The sequence below is a fragment of the Aethalodelphis obliquidens genome, unplaced genomic scaffold, assembly GCF_003676395.1.
Source record: "Aethalodelphis obliquidens isolate GAN/ISIS:26980383/991018 unplaced genomic scaffold, ASM367639v1 scaffold103, whole genome shotgun sequence".
NCBI classification, from domain to species: domain Eukaryota; kingdom Metazoa; phylum Chordata; class Mammalia; order Artiodactyla; family Delphinidae; genus Aethalodelphis; species Aethalodelphis obliquidens.
In genome coordinates, this window is record NW_020838047.1 from 1,049,878 (window position 1) to 1,069,313 (window position 19,436).

At 49.5% G+C, this 19,436-nt stretch overlaps 1 protein-coding gene and 1 long non-coding RNA gene across 4 annotated transcripts in view; one reads left to right on the forward strand and one right to left on the reverse strand.

Moving 5' to 3' along the window:
* Positions 1–19,436, forward strand: part of SH3RF1 (SH3 domain containing ring finger 1) — a 159,577-nt gene that overhangs the window by 87,411 nt on the left and 52,730 nt on the right. For all 3 annotated transcript variants that reach the window (XM_027096534.1, XM_027096535.1, XM_027096533.1), the window contains exon 3: positions 18,443–18,718. In XM_027096534.1, coding sequence (XP_026952335.1) covers positions 18,443–18,718 — 276 coding nt within the window. The remainder of the gene's footprint in view (positions 1–18,442; positions 18,719–19,436) is intronic.
* LOC113614765 (uncharacterized) lies at positions 6,467–18,104 on the reverse strand. The gene is made up of 3 exons (XR_003430718.1): positions 16,824–18,104; positions 13,839–13,983; positions 6,467–7,284 (listed from the first exon to the last, which is right to left on the reverse strand). It is a non-coding gene; the product is annotated as an uncharacterized LOC113614765 (long non-coding RNA).

Genomic DNA, 19,436 nt, shown 5'->3' on the forward strand with positions numbered 1-19,436 from the left:
ACAAATTTACGTTCGTTCTAGTAAAAACAGTTGCTTGGTTTGGCCCATATCGATCATCGGTGAAAATCTTTCTGTCGTAGCGTATTGGCTGGCCCTCCCTGCTAGTGTGTGTTGCAACAGATCCATCACACACTCAGCACCTCCATTCAGAGCGTCGATACAGATGCTGGCCACCCCAAAGGATGGGCAGGTACAGGGCTCTGGGGCACACCTCAGCATTCTCCATCCAGGTTTCTTCCTGACGACTCATTCGTTCATTTCACCAGTGTCTTCCTCTGTTCGGGCTGCTGTAACGAAGTACCACAGACTGGGTGGCTTCCAGAGCAATTCTGGAGGCTGGGGGTTCTGGTAGATTCCATCCTTGGCGGGAACAGAGTCTTCCTGGCTTGCAGATGGCTGCCTTCGTGCTGCTCACGTGACCTTCTTGGTGCCCACGTGTGGGGAGAGGAAGAGGAGGCAGGCTCTCTGGCATCTCCTCTTATAAGAGCACTAATCCCATCACGGGAACTCCACCCTCGTGACCTCATCCAAACCTGTCACCTCCCAAAGGCCCCTCCTCCAGATACCATCACACTGGGCATGAGGGCTTCAGCACATGAATTTTGAGGAGGACACAAGCGTTTTGTTCACAAAAGCCAGCGTGCACCAAGTGCCCACAGCTTGCCTGGTACGGACACAGGCCTGCCATCCTGCCTCGAACAAGACACCGCGCTGTCTTTAGACCTTACTAGCCGGTAGGTGACTAAGCAATGCAGCTTGAGGCGTGATGAATGCGGGGCAGGTGGAAGGAGCCAGGGGAGATGGGGGCAGGAGGGCTACCCTGCAGTGCCCTGTGGGAGACCCAGATGGTCTGGGGTGGGCCGGGGGAAGATGCAGGCACTCAGGAGGCGGGGCAGAAGAGCCTGGGAGGTGTCAGGCCGGAGCCGGAGGGAGCTGGGGAGAGCCAGAGAGGTGAGCAGGGCCGGGCGTGGAAAGCGTCCTGGTGGGAAGGAGTTTGTATGTTGTTTTCAGCGGGAGGGAGGGAAACCTCGGGGAGGCCACCAGGCAGGACAGCCTGGGCCGCAGGCTCCAGGGGTTCGGGGGTGGCCGTTAGAGCGAGGGTCGTCTTGGCTCAGGCCGGTGGCCCTGGGAGCGGTGCCGAGCACACCGGCCTGGGATGGAGTCTGAGGGCAGAGCCCCAGGCTTGCTGATGAGTGGGCAGTCGGGGACAGGAGCAGAGGCATCGTGGTGAAGCATCTTTGGGCCCGAGCAGCTCAGGGAGCCCAGGCGGGAAACACTGGTGGGATCAGGTGTTGGAAGCAGGCGGAGAGCAAGGGGTCTCCCTGCAAACCTGGGCGCACCTGTTAGACACTCAGCAGGGAGACGGGAGAGGCGGGCGCCCAGGGAGAGGTTGTGGCTGAGGTCGCGTTGGGGAGACATCAGTGTATAAACCAGCAGGTCTTGGCCATCTACGTGAGAACCATTATGGAGCTTTAAAAGAACCGACACTTCGGACCCAGTCCTGGAGATTTTTATTAAATTGGTTTGGGATGGGACCTTAAGCAACTTTAAAAGAAGGAAAATAACTTTCTACTTGATCCTAATATACGGTCAAGGTTGGTTGGTAACAGCAGATAATACGTGGTTTTAGAAGGCAACGGGTGAGATCACCTTGGGGTGAACTTAGAAAAGATTGGGCTCGGAGCAGCTGAGGAAGGAGAAGCAGCACAGGAGGCTGGGAAGGAGCCTGACCCGGATTCCCCCGCCCCGTGGGGAGCATCGTTCCTGGACCTGCAGCCCAGCACCGCCTGGGAGCTGCCAGCCCCACGCAGCCAGAGTGACAGCAGCGCTCGGTGACGGCCGAGCCAGGGGGGTGCTCGCTAACGTCTGCAAGGCACCAGGTTTTATTTATTGTGTTATCGGGTATGAGCCCGGACCCCATTGCTCTGTCTCTGTGTCTGTCTTTCTCTCTCTGTATATATATGCGTATATACACATACGCATACTCATATATATGTATATATAAAGTGTACACAGCATATCAGTAACATTCCCACTTTGCCCCCTCGTCATTCAGGCTCTATGTCTCATAATAAATACAGACTTTTTAGTTTGCTGTCCTAAGTTCCTTGATGGGTATAAAAAAGGAGCACATGTATACCGTAAGTCCAATTGTTTAAGGAAAGAAAAGGACCTAAACTGTATCCACAGCCATGCTCCTTGCTTCTTTACAAGAACTTGAATGCGCTTATCAGTGTGATTTCACCCTGAGACCCAGGAGAGATTAAAATGAAGTGTGATGCGTGTCCTTGCAGTCAGATCAGTGATGATGGTGTGCTAGGACTGCTCTTACGTTTCCAGAAGGCTTTGTGAGAAAATAATGGCTTTATTTTAAACATAGAGAAATCTCGTCTCTCTGGTGAATCAAGTTTTTGTGACGGTGGTTCTAAGAATTGTTACTCTGTCAGCTTGCTAACTACCACCCCCCCCACCCCGACCCCGCTGTTTGAAAGTAGCTTGTCAGTGAGTAGATACCCGGTCGTCAGGAACACAGTTTGATTTCTTAAGTTCACACAAGAAGTAGGTATTTTTGAAGGTGACACGTCAGGTGACCGTCACGTATTTCACCGGTTCAGTAAACTAACCCTTTTTCATTTGAGGGAAGGTATGGATATTTAGGTTTTTATTTTCTCCAAAGCTGACATGTTTAACTCTGCTGCATCTCAGGGTCGCCATCAACTAGACACATTCTCGGGGCGAAATCATGCTGATTAGCGCATCCAAGTTCTTGTGAAGAAGTGAGCGAGGTTGTGGAGATAATTTAGGTCCCCTCCCCCCCTTCTTCTAAACTATTGGACTTACTGTATACATTTACTCCTTTTTTGTATTCGTAAAGGAACTTAGCCCAGCAAACCAACAAGTCTGTATTTGTCATGAGATAGAGCCTGAACGACAAGGGGGCAAAGTGGGGACGTTACTGATGCTCTGCTGATACTGCATTGAAGTATGAGAGTCGATTATTTATGCGACTGAATATCCTTATCAGTGAGGGGCGGGCCTGGGGCTGGCAGTGGGGGCGGCTGGGGGTATTTAGGGTTTACGTAGCTTTTCTTCTTTTCATTTCCTTTTAAAGGCTACATGTGTTGGTGAAGAAAAATACAGGGGCACACTGCATTCCTTTTTCTTATGCCTTTTATTTTTTTATTCAGGGTAGAAAATAGGCAACCACACAGAAGAGTCTAAAATAAAAAATACAAGTGTCCGTCCTTTCATAGCTAGTCCAGCTTCCAAGAGGTAGGTGCATACACTGTTTTCTCTCCTGTAGTGCTTTTTTTTTTGGCGGTATGCGGGCCTCTCGCTGTTGCGGCCTCTCCCGTTGCGGAGCACAGGCTCCGGACGCGCAGGCTCAGCGGCCATGGCTCACGGGCCCAGCCGCTCCGCGGCACGTGGGATCTTCCCGGACCGGGGCACGAACCCGTGTCCCCTGCGTCGGCAGGCAGACGCTCAACCGCTGCGCCACCAGGGAAGCCCTTCTGTAGTGCTTTTGCTGGTTACCTTTACAGCCTCAGATAATGTTTCCATTTCTCGATCGCTTAGCCTTAGTATCAGTTCCAGATACCCAGTGATAAAATTTAGATTTCTTCTTCCACCTCCCACCTCCTCTTCCACAACTCCTGGTTTTTGTTCAGCATATGACTTCTTGTATCATCAGAGTTTATAACATTCCCTTCTGTAGCTATAATGAACTCTTCTTTGCTGTGTCTGGAGATGGATTACAAAACAACAGCATTTGCGGTATTGCAATTATATAACCATTCATCGCTGCCGTGGGTCTGAATCCGTGAGGGAGGACACGTAACCCGTGTCAGGGGTCCTGCCCCGCCGCGGTGGGATGGGTCCAGCTCCTGAGTCCGGTGGGTCCTCTTTACATTTGTCTTCCATCTTTGGTCCTACGGGGCTGTCACGTTTCTTGCATCACATGTCATCTCTTAGGAGTCTTCTGTTGGACGGTGGATCCGAGGGGTCGGATGGGAGGTACCTCTTCCAGTAATTTTTTTTTTTTTTTCATTTGAAATGCACAGGGCATAAACCTTCTGAGATTTTGTGTGTTCAAAGATGTCTCTGTTTTGTCCACACATACAAGTAACAGGTTAGCTCGCTGAGATTTTCTAAATCATGTTCCCTTAGAAGTTTAAAGGCATTGCTCTGCTGTCCTCTTTTATCCAGTACTGCTGCCAGGAAGTCAGACTTTAGTTCTGCCACGATAAACTCTTTTGCCCTGAGTCTTTTAGAATTTTTTCCATATCTTTGAAGTCCTGAAGTGCTATAAGCTGTGTCTGAGTATGAATCTTTTTCTTTCTTTCTTTTTTTTTTTTGGCGGTACGTAGGCCTCTCACTGCTGTGGCCTCTCCTGTTGCGGAGCCCAGGCTCCGGATGCGCAGCCCCGGCGGCCATGGATTACGGGCCCAGCCGCTCCGCGGCATGTGGGATCTTCCCGGACCGGGGCACGAACCCGTATCCCCTGCATCGGCAGGCGGACTCTCAACCACTGTGCCACCAGGGAAGCCCTGAGTATGAATCTTTGTTACCCTTACTAATCCTACTCGGTACTTTGTGAAACTGTTGTAGCTGAGATCTTGGGTGTCTTCAGTGCATGAAAAAATTTTTTCCATTCCTGTATTTCTTTCCTGATGCTCCTTCCCCTTATTGCCTGTCTTCCTTCTTTGCGGATACGGGGCTTTGTAGAGCTCCCTTTCATCTCTCCTAGCCCCCCTCCCTTTGTCTGGGGACATAGCCTTGACTCCACAAGGAGGGCCATCATCTTGGCTGTTAGCCCTGCCGTATGCATTTTTCACTCCAGCCAGTGAAACTTTTCTGATATCACTTGCTTTCATTCTTCTCGAAGTTCCTAAAATTTTCTGGGATGCTAATGGATGTTCTCCCTCTATTTTTAGAACTGCTATAGTTTATTTAAAGAAAAATAACTCTTAGTAAATTCAGTATGACCTTGGTGGGAGGCCAGTAAGGCAACTAAATGCATGTGTTTAGCCACCACTGCACACCACTGATTTACGATGTCTCTTCCTTGCCTGGATCAGGTACATTAACCACGAATACAAGCAGGCGCCCGTCTCGCTGCCCTGACCTTTTGTTTGGTTGGTACGTATCGGCAGATACCACCCAGGCTGTCCCACTAACTTCCACCGCAGAGTTCCTGGTTGTAGGACACCTGACGCACGCTGCTGCCTTGGACACAGTGTGCGGGGTGGCGGCAGGTGAGGGAACATCCTCTTCTCTCTTAGGTTTGTGTGGCAGGTGGGAAGGGGTGCCTGGAGGAGGGAGGGACCTAGTCATTTCAGTAAATACGCTTACTGTGAATAGGGCCCAGTGCTGGACCCTGCAGGTGACTCAGGAAGGCATCAGAGACCATCCCTACTCTCAAGGCGTTTTCAGTCTCTGTACTGTTATCAGTTAAGATCTCAAATGCATATTGTAAAGGTGCAGTAAAGCCAATAGAGAACTATAGGCAAAAACCCTGTGGGGTCTGGACGGAGAATATACATCTGTATTAAGGAATAAGGAAGAGGTTGGACAGTGTGGTATTTGAGTTGTGTGTTGCAAGGTGCATAGGCTTCTGACAAGTGGTCTGTGGAAGAGAGCTCCTTAGGTGGAGAGAATGTTGGAAAAAAGTCCCAGGGCTTGGGAAAGAGAGACCATATTAGGGGAGCTAGAGGGTCTCTAGTTTGGTTAGAATACTGGATACTTGTTGAGAAGGAGGGTGAGGTATTTGAGATAATCGTTTGGGGTCTCAAGTGCCAAAGAGAGGGGTTTGAACTGAGTTTGCTAGAAAGGGAATTAGAAAAAGGCTGATCAGACAGGTAATCTGATAAAAGCTATTCTTTAAGACGATTAATCTGGTGGATCTCTGTAGGATGGAGTGAAATCTAACGGGTTAATTTGGGGCAGCCGATGTGAAGGTGAGACCTGGCCCCGACCTCAAGGGGCTCGCGGCCTGGTGGACGTGAAAACCTGGTTGCTTTGCCCAAAGAAACATTTAGTTAAACAACTTTTGAAAGAGCATATAGATGTATAAAATAGATTGTGTATATATATATATATATACACACACACACACTATATATATATAGAAGTTAATCACTGCTATACAGTAAAAATCAACTATGCGTCAGTAAGATAAATTAGAAAAACATATAGATGTAGTATATTACATTAATAGATTTTTAACTATAATTAATCTGTCGCCATAGCTATCTCTAATGATCAATTTTCTCATTATCTTAAATTATCTATTTTTATGAATGCAGTTAGAATGATCTGTTATGTTTTTATGCCATATATATTAAATGCTTATTACAAGTAGTCTTGCTTAATTTTATATTCACTGCTAGATGTTTAATCATCTAGAAATATAAAAAATTATATACATATATTATATATAAAAAATTATATATATATTGATTAATGGTTCATTTTGGTTAAAAATACCTGTAATTCATATCCTACTGTTTAGTTATTCAGAAAAAGAAGAGTTAGATTTGGGCTTGTCAGGGGTGGCTTAGTTAGTAAATCTTTCCCCTTAGGTTTCTCTTATTTCTTAGTTTTGGAGATCAATATACTTGAATTGGATTACTGGGGGGGTTTTTTTCTTCTTTTTTTGAGGGAGTGTCAGTAAAATTGCTTGTTTTGGATATTTCTTTTCCTCTTACATAGTCAGGTATTTGGAGAAAGTAGGGAATAAAGGCAGTTACTGTTTTTCAGTAACACTCATTTTACTCACAGAACATCCTCAAGTATTTTTCAAGCATCTTTTTACAACAGACTTAGTCAAAGGTGAAAGAGCTTAGCGGAAAGGGCCGTAAGGTTGTACTTTTAATGCTCTTTGAAAGCCAGAATCCCGAAGCGTATGCGCCTAGGTAGGGTCTGTGTGTTTGCTGTTTAAAGACCTTGACTGCACCCTCTGGGTTCGCAGGGTCAGCCCTCTGTCCTGATAATAGATGATTTCCTAGTGAGAGGGTGTCCGTGCTCTGTGATTACACGCCGTCTTTACGCTGCATCGGCCATCAGAGCGGTCCTTCGGAGAGCAGCGACGGAGACACGCAGCTTACGTGTTGCGGCTCACACCCGAGCCGCCTCTGCTTTCCTGTGACCTGGACCCTGGGGCGTTGAGGCCCCTGCACTTGGGTCCTGCAGCTCCTTCACATTCCCAGATGTCTTCTTTCCACACGTGTCCTCGGTGTCACCCTCCTGCAGCTCATCTCCCTCCTCATCCCGGAGATTCCGCCCCTAAAAAACAAACAGAGACAGAAACTTCAGGAATAAAAGCAGCCTTTCGAATGATCTGGTGGCTCAGAAGTCATAGAGATCCTAAGTCATCATCTCTTCCGTTGCCTTTGGGCAGAACCCACCTCGTGAGAAGGTCGGAGTTTTCAGAGTCTCCAGCGACAGGGGTGTCATAACCCATTGCCATATTTAACAGCCCTCGCTGTCAGGACACTCTTTCATCCCACTTAAATAATGCATGCATCCATGTTAGCCTGTGTGTTTTCTTCAGTGAATACGGAGCTGACTTACTCTCCCAGTGTGAGACTTTTCTGTTGTATTGGAAGACCGACTGCCCCATGGATACATCTCAGCTTCTGCAGCTCGTCTGTCATAGTATTTTCAAATATTATGTATAGAGGATAGTTGAGGGACTTCCCTGGTGGCGCAGTGGTTAAGAATCCTCCCGCCAATGCAGGGGACACAGGTTCGATCCCTGGTCCGGGAAGATCCCACATGCCGCTTTGCAACTAAGCCCGTGCGTCACAACTGCTGAGCCTCTGCTCTAGAGCCCGTGAGCCACAACTACTGAGCCCTGTTGTCACAACTACTGAGCCTGCGCTCTAGAGCCCGTGAGCCACTACTGAGCCCACGCACCTAGAGCCCGTGCTCCACAACAAGAGAAGCCGCCGTAATGAGAAGCCCGCGCACTGCAACGAAGAGTTAGCCCCCGCTCGCCGCAACTAGAGAAAGCCCACGCACAGCAACGAAGACCCAACGCAGCCACAAATAAATGAATAAAATAAGTAAATTTATTGGGAAAAAAAGAAGAAGAGTTGAGATGTAGGCAAAATCATCTGTATCTCTCTCTCCCCACCGAGAACCCTGCAGTTGTGTGTTCCTTTTGTTTGTGGGATTCAGGCGGGATCCCTAGTTGATGGGTTCCTAGCCATCTGGTAAGAGGCCCCCAGTGCTGGTGTGGGATCAGATGACAGTGGACACTTACTTCCGTGGCTCGGTGATGGGTTTCCTTCCCGCTGGGCCCCGATCTCCGTTTCTGAACCGGGTTTCTTGTTTTCCCAGTTTTGCCATTCTCCTGATGGCCGGGGTGGCTTGTCACTCACTGTGACGCTAGTGTGGTTTTTCCTCCACGTGCGTACATCGCCATGTATCTGGCACGTGTGGTCATCTCTAAGGTCTTCCCTCAGTGCCGCCCCTGGTTATTTTTTAAACATTTTAATATTGAGGTGAAATTTACATTATGTGAATTACAGTGTGGAAATCCTTAAGTATGGAATTACTGAGTTGTAACACATGTCCACGCCTGGATAACCAACATCCCTGTCAAGGTATATAGAATACATCTGTAATCTCAGGGATTTCCTCATGCCCTGTGAGGATTTATTTCCAGTACATGAGCTTTACCTGTTGTGGAAATCATGTAGATGTAATTTGTATATGTTTATTCTGATACATGTTTATTCTGATTTCCCACGTGTACACATCAGTACGTTGTCCTTTATTTATCTACTTTAAATAGCTGAGGAGTCCAGTGCCCATCTCCCGCAGATGGACGTTTGGGTTTTCGGTTTGGGGTGTTGTGAATAGTTCCGCAGGGAGCATTTCTATGTGGCTCTGTATGTGGACATGTCTTCATTTCTTGCAGTAACACCCAGGACTGGAATTGTTGGGTTGTGAGTAGGTGCGTTTGTAACTTTATAAGAAGTGGTCGAGCAGTTTTCCGGAGTGGTTGTACCATTTTAGACTCAACCTGTGTGAGTTGTTCATTCTGTGATATTGACAGCATCTTCTGTTGTCAGTCTTTTTAATTTTAATCGCTCTGATGGGTGTGAAATACGATCTCCTTCTAGTTTTATTTTATATTTCCCTGATGACTAAGGATGTTGAGTGCCTGTCTACTTCCTTTTCGAAGTGTCTGCTCAAATCTTTTGCCTGTTTTTCAATTGGGTTTGTTGGTTGTTGTTTATTTGCAGTTCTTTATATTTCCGAATTGAGGTCCTTTGTCATGTATATGTATTATAAATATTTCCCCCTATATGTAGCATGCATTTTTATCTTCTGAATTGTCTTTTTTGATGAACAGAATTTTTCGGTTTTGATGAAGTTCAATTTATAAAGTTTTATGGTTAGTTAAGATTTGTGGGGGGAGGTGAGGGAGGTCTGCCTCATCACTAAGATAGTATCCTGTGTGTTCTCCTAGAAAACTTATACAGTTTTAGATTTTACATTTGATTCTGGGATCCATCTCAAGTTATTTTTTGTATGTGATGTGAGGTAGGGGTCAAGATGCCTTTTTCCTCCACGGGCTGCTAAGTGTTCCAGATCCATTGTTGAAAAGACTTTCTTTTCCCCAGTTGAATTGCCTTGACACTTTTGTCTAATTGTCCATATATGCATGGCTCTATTCCAGTGTTGTTTCAGTTCTGAAACTATGAACTGTCTTTCAGATTTGATGTCGTGTTTAAATTATGTGAGCATCTCTCTCCACTGCATCAATGAAAACACTGGACACAAACATTTAAACCAGGCAGTTGAACTAGAGGTCTCACCTGACCTTCCCGTTTAGTATGAAAACCTGCTCCTACCCCCGCCCTGCCATGTTTCTGGCTCTCTCCCTACCTCCCTGGGTTTCTGTGAGGGTTGGATGGGGGCTGTGCAGAGCCCATCATGCAGGACCGTTCTTCCCCACGACTCCAGTGGCAGGTGGGAGGTTCAGGCAGGGCTGGGGCACGGGCCTTGCCAGGAATCTAGCTGTCTTCCAAATAGAAAGTTGACTTTTTACCGGGAAGTGTCCCTCATCCTGCCATGAATCCTCAAGATGGCAGCTCAAGTTACTGCAGCAAATTTTCCCAGTAAATTTTCCTGCTCTCTGCAAAATATTATCATAATTATTAAATGTGATGAAACAGAGAAACTAATATTCAGAGCAATGAGCGACATGAATTTCCTGCATTTTAGTTCAGTGACTGTATTCTCAAGAGCTCTCTGCCCTTGGAAACATCCATAAGATTTGTTTTCTTTAATGGTTTGTCTGTCAGTTGTACACTCCCGGTTTAAAGGCCACCCAAGAAAAAGAAGCTGTCTATCAGCTGTGTGACTGTTTGCTTATAACCACCAAAAGAGTCTGTAAGGAAGATACTTGTTTGCTGTGGTGTGCTGCAGACTTTGCTTCACGTTTTTCAAATGCCAGCAATTCACTCAGTCCAAAGCCCTCAGCTGCCCTCTTCCAGGGCATATCGCGTTTTTAGCTATGTTTCTAGCACACGCTGAAGTGGACACCAGTGAGCGGTAGCGGCTCACGCTTCTCCAGGTTCTCCGCGTGCACCTCGGTGTGCCAGGCTCCCCGGCAGCCCCAGGGGACGGGGAGTGACAGGCCTCCTTCCTCCTGCTGTTCCCCTGTATCTACCTCGCACTGTGCCCCAGAGGAGGTGCTAAGAACAGTCCACAAGGGTGGGTAGCTGTCCCCAAGCAACACGACGCACGCGTGGAGGCGTGTGGTCCGTGTGTTCACAGCTGGTGAGCCTGACCCACTGTAGAATCGCCTTATTAAGCGGCTTTCCCTTTGGCTGTGGTTTTTCCCACTTTGCCATCCACACTGCAGCACTCAGCCCGCTAGCGATGACGTTCATTTGTTCATGTATTCGTCCAGCAGGGATGTCATCGCAGGCACTGAGGCGGGTGCTCATGATGAGAGATGGCCATGCAGCTCAGGTGCACAGGTCTTGCGCTCTTGTGGGGACCAGGCTGTGAGCCGAGTGATGGGTGGATGTGAGAACCGTGTGCCCAGGCGCGGGATGAGCAGCCCCTTCTCCAGACGAGGGGCGGGGGGTGTCCTCCCCACGGAGGCCGCACCCGCTCTGGTCCTAAAGCAGGCGTGGCTTCTGCGTCTGGGAAACGGTCTGTCCTGTTGACCTGCACCCTGAACTTGGTCTTATTTACATCTGATTCCAAACAACAGAGGCATCCGTCCCAGACAGAAAACTGTAAGTGGGAGAAACCCGACCTCCTTGTCAACTAAGCACGTGTCCAGGGGCTGGGGGCCCTCCGGGTAGGAAGGTGGGGTTGAGGGGGGCTGCCCTGTGGCCTTCGGTGGAGGGCTGTCTCAGTCCGTTCGGGCCGCTCTCATAAAATACCACAGACCGGGCAGCTTGTAAACAACAGAAATGATTTCTCGCTGTTCCAGCGGCTGGGAAGTCCAGGATCAGGTGTCTGGTGGAGGCCCCCTCCTGGGTCCACAGCTGGTACCTCTCACTGTGTCCTCACAGGGCAAAAGGGATGAGGGATTTCTCTGGGCCTCTTTCATTAGGGCACTGATCCCACTCTCGAGGGCTCCACCCTCTTGACCTAAGCACCCACCTCTACACCATGACCTCTACACCATCGCCTCTACACCTTCACCTTTGGGGGGACGCAGACAGGCAGACAGTAGCCAGGAGGCGTGGCACGTTCGAGGCCGGAGGTGATGAAAGCAGACTGCTTCGCTTGCTGAGGGTGGAAAATATGACGTGAAAGCATCCAAAAGGAGGTCCGTGAAAGTCATGGTGTAGCATGTTAATCTGATTGAAGAGGGTAACCGGGATCATCTTCAGATTCCAGAGACACAGGCGGTGTGGCCAGGCCCACGCTTCCAGAACTGCTCCCGCTGCTGCTGTTGTGGCCCTTTGGTTCTCTTGTCCCCTCTCTAATTCTTAGGGTTTTAATTTTTATTTATTTATTCTTTATTTTTATTTTTTTTTGCAGTACACAGGCCTCTCACTGCTGCGGCCTCTCCCGTTGCGTAGCACAGGCTCCGGATGCGCAGGCTCAGTGGCCATGGCCCATGGGCCCAGCCGCTCCGCGGCATGTGGGATCCTCCCAGACCGGGACACCAAGCCGTGTCCCCTGCATCGGCAGGCAGACTCTAAACCACTGTGCCACCAGGGAAGCCCTCTTAGGGTTTTTAATCCCCTAAATACAGGTCTTTTCCTTTGGCCTCCGTCTTCCCTATAGCACTGCCTATGACACTGTGCTCTGGACAGGGCTCTCCTGGACAAGTAGGAGAGGGGACGGGGGGGTGGGCCTGACTGCACCCCACACAGATGTATTTATTGATCCTCAGTATTATGATTCCTGGAGAAACAGTTAGCAGAGTCTCATATCAGTTCTTCTTAAGTTTGGAGAACTCTTCTCTTCACTTTCTCCCCGGATGTTTGAACATAATTACTTGACTCGAACTAACTTTGTTATGTCTCTACATTTAGTTAAGTACTGGTTAAGTTGCCAGTTATGTATCATCATTCGAGTCTGTAGCAGCGAGAGTGCAGTCCAGGGAAATGGGTGAGAAAGCTGCTGCTTCATCTCCTCTCTTTTTACCTTTAGTTTATTTTTTTTTTTCCGTCTCTCTCTCTCTCTCTCTCCCCGACCCTTCCCTACAACGTTAATGCCACTAAAACAAGGCTGGAAAGTGTCCCCAGCTGCTTGCTTGCTCAGGAGATGCTCTGGGAGGAGAGGAGTGTGGGAACGCGGGAGGGGTGTGAGGAAGAGGAAGGGGGAGGGTGGTAGGAGGAGGGGCGGCCGCGTGCCACAGAAAGCAGGCAGGCTAGCCGGGGCAGCCCTGTTCCATGGTGGGTGGAGGGGCCAGGTCTGGGCAGAGGAGACGGTTGGAGGCAGGGAAGGGGACACTGGCCCAGCAGAATAAGGACAAACAAAGAATAAACGCGAGTGAAAAAAACATGGTTTTCTTCATTTCTGTCTATACGCAGCGGCTGTCCTCCAAGTGCTGGTAGATACGGTTGAAGTCAGTCTGATGAGAAAATGTTATGTGGCAAATGGAGGTGGAGGCTTAAGAAAGTGATCAGATCAAAATGCCCCGGCAGAGTGCTGTCCACATAGAAATATTAAAGGAAAGAGCAAGTAAAATGATGGGCTTTCGTGGGATTATGGCATTCACAGCCCCTTCTGCTGTTGCCTTGGAAAAATACCTCGTAACATTCATCTTGGATGTTTGTTATATTGAAGAGGAAACATTTCAAGTTCTGATCAAGTCGTATTTGAGTGGTAATCCAACCCAGAGATTCTGAGAACAGCACTTAAGACTTATTCACTATTAAAGAATCAGTATTTTAATGAAATGCTGTTATGTCCAGAGAGATACTTCACTTTGTGGGGGGTAGGGAAAAGCCAACATGTATTTTGTGTACAAGGAACATTTAAACAGTCTTTTCCTAAACCATTTTGCTACCTGTTACTCTGTGTGCAGTGCTTAGTGCTTCCTATCTGGTTATTTCTTTGGGCCTCAGTTCTTTCTGGAAAGTTTTTGAAAGTCAAGTTGCAACCAGCCAGAGTCTATGCCAATTGAAATACAGCTAAACTATTAAATTATACACATTTTATGGCTTTCCGGTGACAAGCATATCTTCTAGATGTTCTTTTTAGTAGGTCTTTGAATCTTTTTTTACTTAATGGAGCAGTAAGAAACGCATGAAGGAATTTGAATTTAGAGAGGCTGTCTTGCATGTGTATCTGGGCGCTGGCATTTAGCGTCTGTAAAATCAATTGGCAGTGAATGTTTTATTTACCTCTTAGGATCTCAGCTAGATCATCAAGCAGCGCTCTGCCAGAGATATTGGAATACAGTCGATGGTACGGAAACGGAGTGGAAAGCAGTGAATCAGAAGTATTTGCGTGCCGGTCTCATGAGGATTTTAATGCCCTGTAAAATACCTGTGTATGTAATGGGGAAGCAAAAATTATTGGAAAAGTAGAAACGGGCGCACTGGCATAGTACTCTTTTGTACACGAGCGAAATAGTCACTGTTTACCGAAACGTTATCACACCTCAAATTGCCTAAACTGCCCAGCTCTTTGCCGAGGCCTGAGTGGCAGCTGCAGGGCGAGGTTGGCCGCAGTGCCGGGCTCTCTGCAGCCTCTTGGCTTCTGAGCCTCCCTTTCATGTGTAGCCAAGTGAAACGTGAGCTCTGCAGATACTGCGGCCTTGGCCGGGCAGCAGCTTGGAAAGGCTGCCGAGGGCCAGGAGGCCAGGGGCCGGGTGAGGCCACGACTCCCAGGCCTTTGCAGGGCAGTGACCGAGGGGCTCTGAGGTTCCAGGCACGTTTCCCTGCGAGCCCAGGCCTGGGCTCTCTCAGGCGGTGGTTTTGGCTTCATCCTTCAGACGCTGCGTGAGGAATATGCAGTCTTTATTGCTCTTCAGTCGCTTAACCGTTTCTCCTTCACCTTCCACGATCTGTGTGGCGATCAGTCTTTTAAAAGATCAGTGCACTTCACTGGATTTGAAATCAGGGTGGGGTTCGTTTTATTTCATACAGGAAGCCTTCTTTGGGGAAGTCTGACACAATTGGATTTTCAGCCTCTTGGAATTTAATTGGAAAAGCACAGCAGAGAAGGACAGGGCCGGGTGCCCGGGTGTCCGCTGGTGGGTTAGGTGGCCCTTGACCTCGGGATTGCTTCTCTGTGGCTCCCGGTCACTGGGAGAAACCGATTCACAAATCAGTGTGAGTTGGTGCGTTTCCGGTGGCAGTCAGGGATGTAACCGGGCTGACCGTAACGCACATCACTGTTGCCTGAAGTTTTATTCTTGCTGCTCATGTGTTAAGAATGTTGGATGATTTTAGGAACACTTAGTAGAATTGCTTTGATGGGAATGTTAGTAAGTCCATCAGGCCGCCGGTGCGTGGAAATGATCTACGGAGAAATACATTCCTTCCCTCCCACACCAGCACGTGAGAAAAGAGCCGTCCTGTGGGTCACTGGGGAGCTGACAGGTCTCCCCAGGGAGCAGTCCAAGCGGTCCTGAATGCCGGATCTGGGTCTCGGTGCTGCGTTTGGCTGGCCCAACAGAACTAATCGAGGTGGGGAGAAAACCGAGAGGACAGGCCCTAATGGTGCACCGAGCTCTCCGTCACCGAGCCAGTAATAGGATCTTCAGTTAATTCACACAGCTTTCCAGCTCCCTGCACTGGCCCTGCCAGGATGAGATACAGCCTCTCACAGAACGCCACCCCCTACTAGACAGGGCGTGTCGGTGCGTCTGTAATTTCTTCTGTTCACCCAGAAGATGAAAACAAACGTGCGCTTCAGAAACGCCCCCCGTGAAGTCCCGACGCCTCCCTAGGAGGAGCAGGCTTTGGGTTGCTGCACAGTGAGTGTGCTCTGGAAATGCCAGTGCTGTGTGAATTCGTGCAAAAGGAGGCGTATACGGCTGCAGAGACGGAAGTGTCTTCAGGTGCCCTGGGTCCCTGCTGACCCGCCCTTCCTGCTGGGCGGTGGCAGTGATGGCGCGTCTGCCCACCGGCCGCTTGCGGTGGTTTACACGCTTTGCTTCTCTTGGTCCTCATGGCACCCTGAAGGTGAAATTAGGCCCGGAGAGGCTCACCTGCTCAGGATCACACAGCAGGTGAGCAGCTGGGCTGGGATCCCGGCCGCAGGGCTACCAGTCATGTCGCCAGGGCTGTGTTCCGAGCGCCAGTTCACTCCTCCGGCCGTGTCGCTCAGAGCGCTGTTTACTGCTTGTTTATTTACTGTCATTTCCTCCAGTGTGTCTTAGGAAGCATTGTTGAACTGTGACTACCAGACTTCCAGAAACACACGGTAAAGTAGAGGACGAGGCGAGGCCCTTCTGTGAGAGGGGACGGGACCTACGACCCTTCCCTGAAGCCAGCACGGCAAGACTGCAACCCCGGTTCAAAGGACTGGGCGGGGCTTCCCTGGTGGCGCAGTGGTTGAGAGTCCGCCTGCCGACGCAGGGAACACGGGTTCGTGCCCCGGTCCGGGAAGATCCCACGTGCCGCGGAGCGGCTGGGCCCGTGAGCCGTGGCCGCTGAGCCTGCACGTCCGAAGCCTGTGCTCCGCAATGGGAGAGGCCGCAACAGTGAGAGGCCCGCGTATCGCAAAAAAAAAAAAAAAAAAGCCAAAGCAAGGACCGGGCGGCATCAGCGTCCCGCAGGGGAAACCGAAGGGTGCATTGGAGTAGTCGATGGGGTTCGGTCAGGCCTGGGTGACGGGGGTCGTGTCGTTAGAAGCAGGGTCCGAAGATCAGAGGGCCTTTGCAGGGTCCAAGGACTTCTGGAAGGCTGGGCTCCGGTGTCCTCCGGAGCAGCTCCTGTTAAGCAAACCCAGCAGGCCACGGGCGAGGCTGGCCAGGCCCCCCGCCCGCGGCAGTCGACAGCAGCAGCCGGCTCTTCCTCTGACGCCAAGCAAGAATACCTCACCAAGCAAAGCTGGGCCAGACGCTGAATCTCTGACTGGAAGCTAAACTAATTATGCAAAACTATGTTAGGAAGTTCTGTTGCCATCAGGGTTTGATCCACTTCTTTGGAGGGGGCGGGGGCAGGGAGAGACTTTAAAATAGCTTAAAAAAAAAACTATCGCCGTCCCCCTGCCTGCCCGCCCCCCGCCCCTTCTCCCCCCCCCCCCGCCCCCGGCCGGACTCGCCCTCCTGGCAGGGTTCTTCCCGCCTGGCGCTGCCTGAAGGACACAGCAGTTGAGACACTTCAGCCTGTCACTTGGGGCCCCTGTAAGCTGCCTGCCCACCTGTGTGCACTCACATGCCTGCTCCCTCCTGAGCATTGCGTTCTCCGTCAAGCCAGTCCCTCTGCCCCACGTGCTCCTTGCCTTTGGAGGTGCTGCCCCCAGCGCCCCTGCGTTTCTCTTTCTTTCTTCTTTTCCGGCTTTCCTGCTGGCTCCTCTTGTCTCCTTGAAGATGTGGCTCGTGTGTCCCTTCCTCCAGGAAGTGTTTCAATTTCCCACCCACTCCACCCCAAGACCTCTGCCCTCTGCTGCTGCCACAGCTCGGTCCCTGCGTCCCCGGGTCACTCAGTCCCTGCCCTCTGGCCTAACGACTTCTAGAGCCTTGTCCCTTAAGGGGAACGGCTGTGCCTGTCCCTCTTTCAGTCCTCAGCACTCGCACACCACCTGGGAAGAAGGGAAAGCTTGATAAATGTTTTCCGGATGATGAATAAATGAGTAAGTATGGAAAAAGCAGGAGCTCAGGAATCTCCTTCAGTGAATTACTTTGGCTGTTTGACGTGCCGTTTATCCTCTGAATCAGGGGTAGGCAGCCGTGACCCGGAGAGGCCAGAAGTCGTCTTAAAGTGACACCTAATGCTCAGGAAGGGCACCTCCAGTGCCACCGGAGAGGGAGTATCATATCCAGTCCATTTGGTGATTAGATTGCCTGGGGGCACACGCACGTGTTAAAGCCGTCACTTAAAACCATAATGCAGTGTGGTCACATCCAAAACCCCATCTGTTAGCATCTCAGCCTGACGGTGCTCTCTAGGCAGGAAAGAGCAAAGGGGGAGTGGTCATATGTAGGTTGTAAAGGCTATGTGTGCATGATCACGGGTTATGACCTCTGAGCGGCCGGGAGCAGTGCCTCACCTCCTCACGGCCGTTCCAGACCCCGGCACAGAGTTGGCCCCAGCTCATCCCTGAGTCCACGAAGGAGAAGGAGCTGCTGCCCACAGTGAATGCCGTGGGAAAAGTTTTCCCCAAAAGCCAAACTCTGATGTTTATCTGTCAAGCTTAAGAGCAGTTAGTAAATGAATGAATTGTTCTGAGTTTTTCCTCCCCTTCTTTTTTTTTTGGTGCTTATCATTTATCCTGCTGAGTAAAGTAGTTAATAGCGGAAATTAAGTTTTGTATGAGTTTTTGAGTTTTACGCCAGGAAGCCAGACACAGCAGCACTTCCATGTACTAAAAACCCCAAATAAGGCAAAAGCCTCACTAAATTAGCCTTAGGAACAGAATGCCAGCTCAGGGGCCGGGGACGGTCTCCTGTTTGTTTTGTTTGCTCTTGGTGACACGTACGTATACAGTTTTTGTTTTTTTTTCCGGTACGCGGGCCTCTCACTGTTGTGGCCTCTCCCGCTGCGGAGCACAGGCTCCGGACGCGCAGGCTCAGCGGCCACGGCTCACGGGCCCGGCTGCTCCACGGCATGTGGGATCTTCCCGGACCGGGGCACGAACCCGTGTCCCCTGCATCGGCAGGCGGACTCTCAACCACTGCGCCACCGGGGAAGCCCAGTATACAGCTTTTTAATGTGAGGTTTTCTTTGTAGGGCAAAGTGTGGAGTTGACCTTGACTTAACAACCATGATAATACAGTTGGATTTTCAGACATGTGGGGACCGTTCTTTCATTAAAACTCTTCTCTTTCCTTTAGGGAATACCTCAGTTACCATGTGCCAAAGCATTATACAACTACGAAGGCAAAGAGCCCGGGGACCTTAAATTCAGCAAAGGTGACATCATCATTTTGCGGCGACAAGTGGATGAAAATTGGTACCACGGGGAGGTCAACGGGGTCCATGGCTTTTTCCCCACCAACTTCGTGCAGATCATCAAACCGTTACCTCAGCCCCCGCCTCAGTGCAAAGCACTTTATGACTTTGAAGTTAAAGACAAGGAAGCCGACAAAGATTGCCTTCCGTTTGCAAAGGTAAAGTGAGAACAGCATCGCCTTCTCTGTACCTGACTGCATAGACTGTGGCTTCTGTTTCCTTGTGCAAAAACATATGATAGTTTCATGTGAACTATCTCACTGTGCTTCTAAAAATATCTGGAAGCAGGCTTCTCAGAGTCACAAAGACAGTAATTTTGTGCACAAACTGTTCTCTGTGAAAGATAATTTTGGTTGATGTGCTGTGTGGTATCATTTTCGTATTTAGGGCCTAAATGTAATTCTGAGCTACGTTTCGGGGTGTGTGTGCGCCATTCGGGGATTTTAATTCCCTGAATTATGGATAACAAAGTGAAACGTCATTGCTTCCTTATTTTATATGAAAATTTCTTTGCTGCAAAGCACACAAGACTATCTACTGAATTGATAAAATGCTTTGGGATTTTGAGCAGAATGTTGTGTTTTTTTTGGTAAAGAAAAACAGTAGGGTGTACACTTAAATGGGTATTTAGTGTATTATCAGAGAAAAAGTGAAAAGAGCCTGAAAATTAATCTGGACCAGGGGTTCAGGGGGCCTGGGTGGGATTTGAGGTTGCAATTTGTGGGTCTAAACAAATTCAGCCGTCAGCCCCTCGGTGGAGGGGCTGGTAGTTTACAGCTGTCTGTTCTGATGGGGGAGGCCAAGCTGACTGCTAATTACCATTCAGTTCATCAGCTTCTTCCGTTCACATCCTGAAGACACGTCATGGAACTTTTA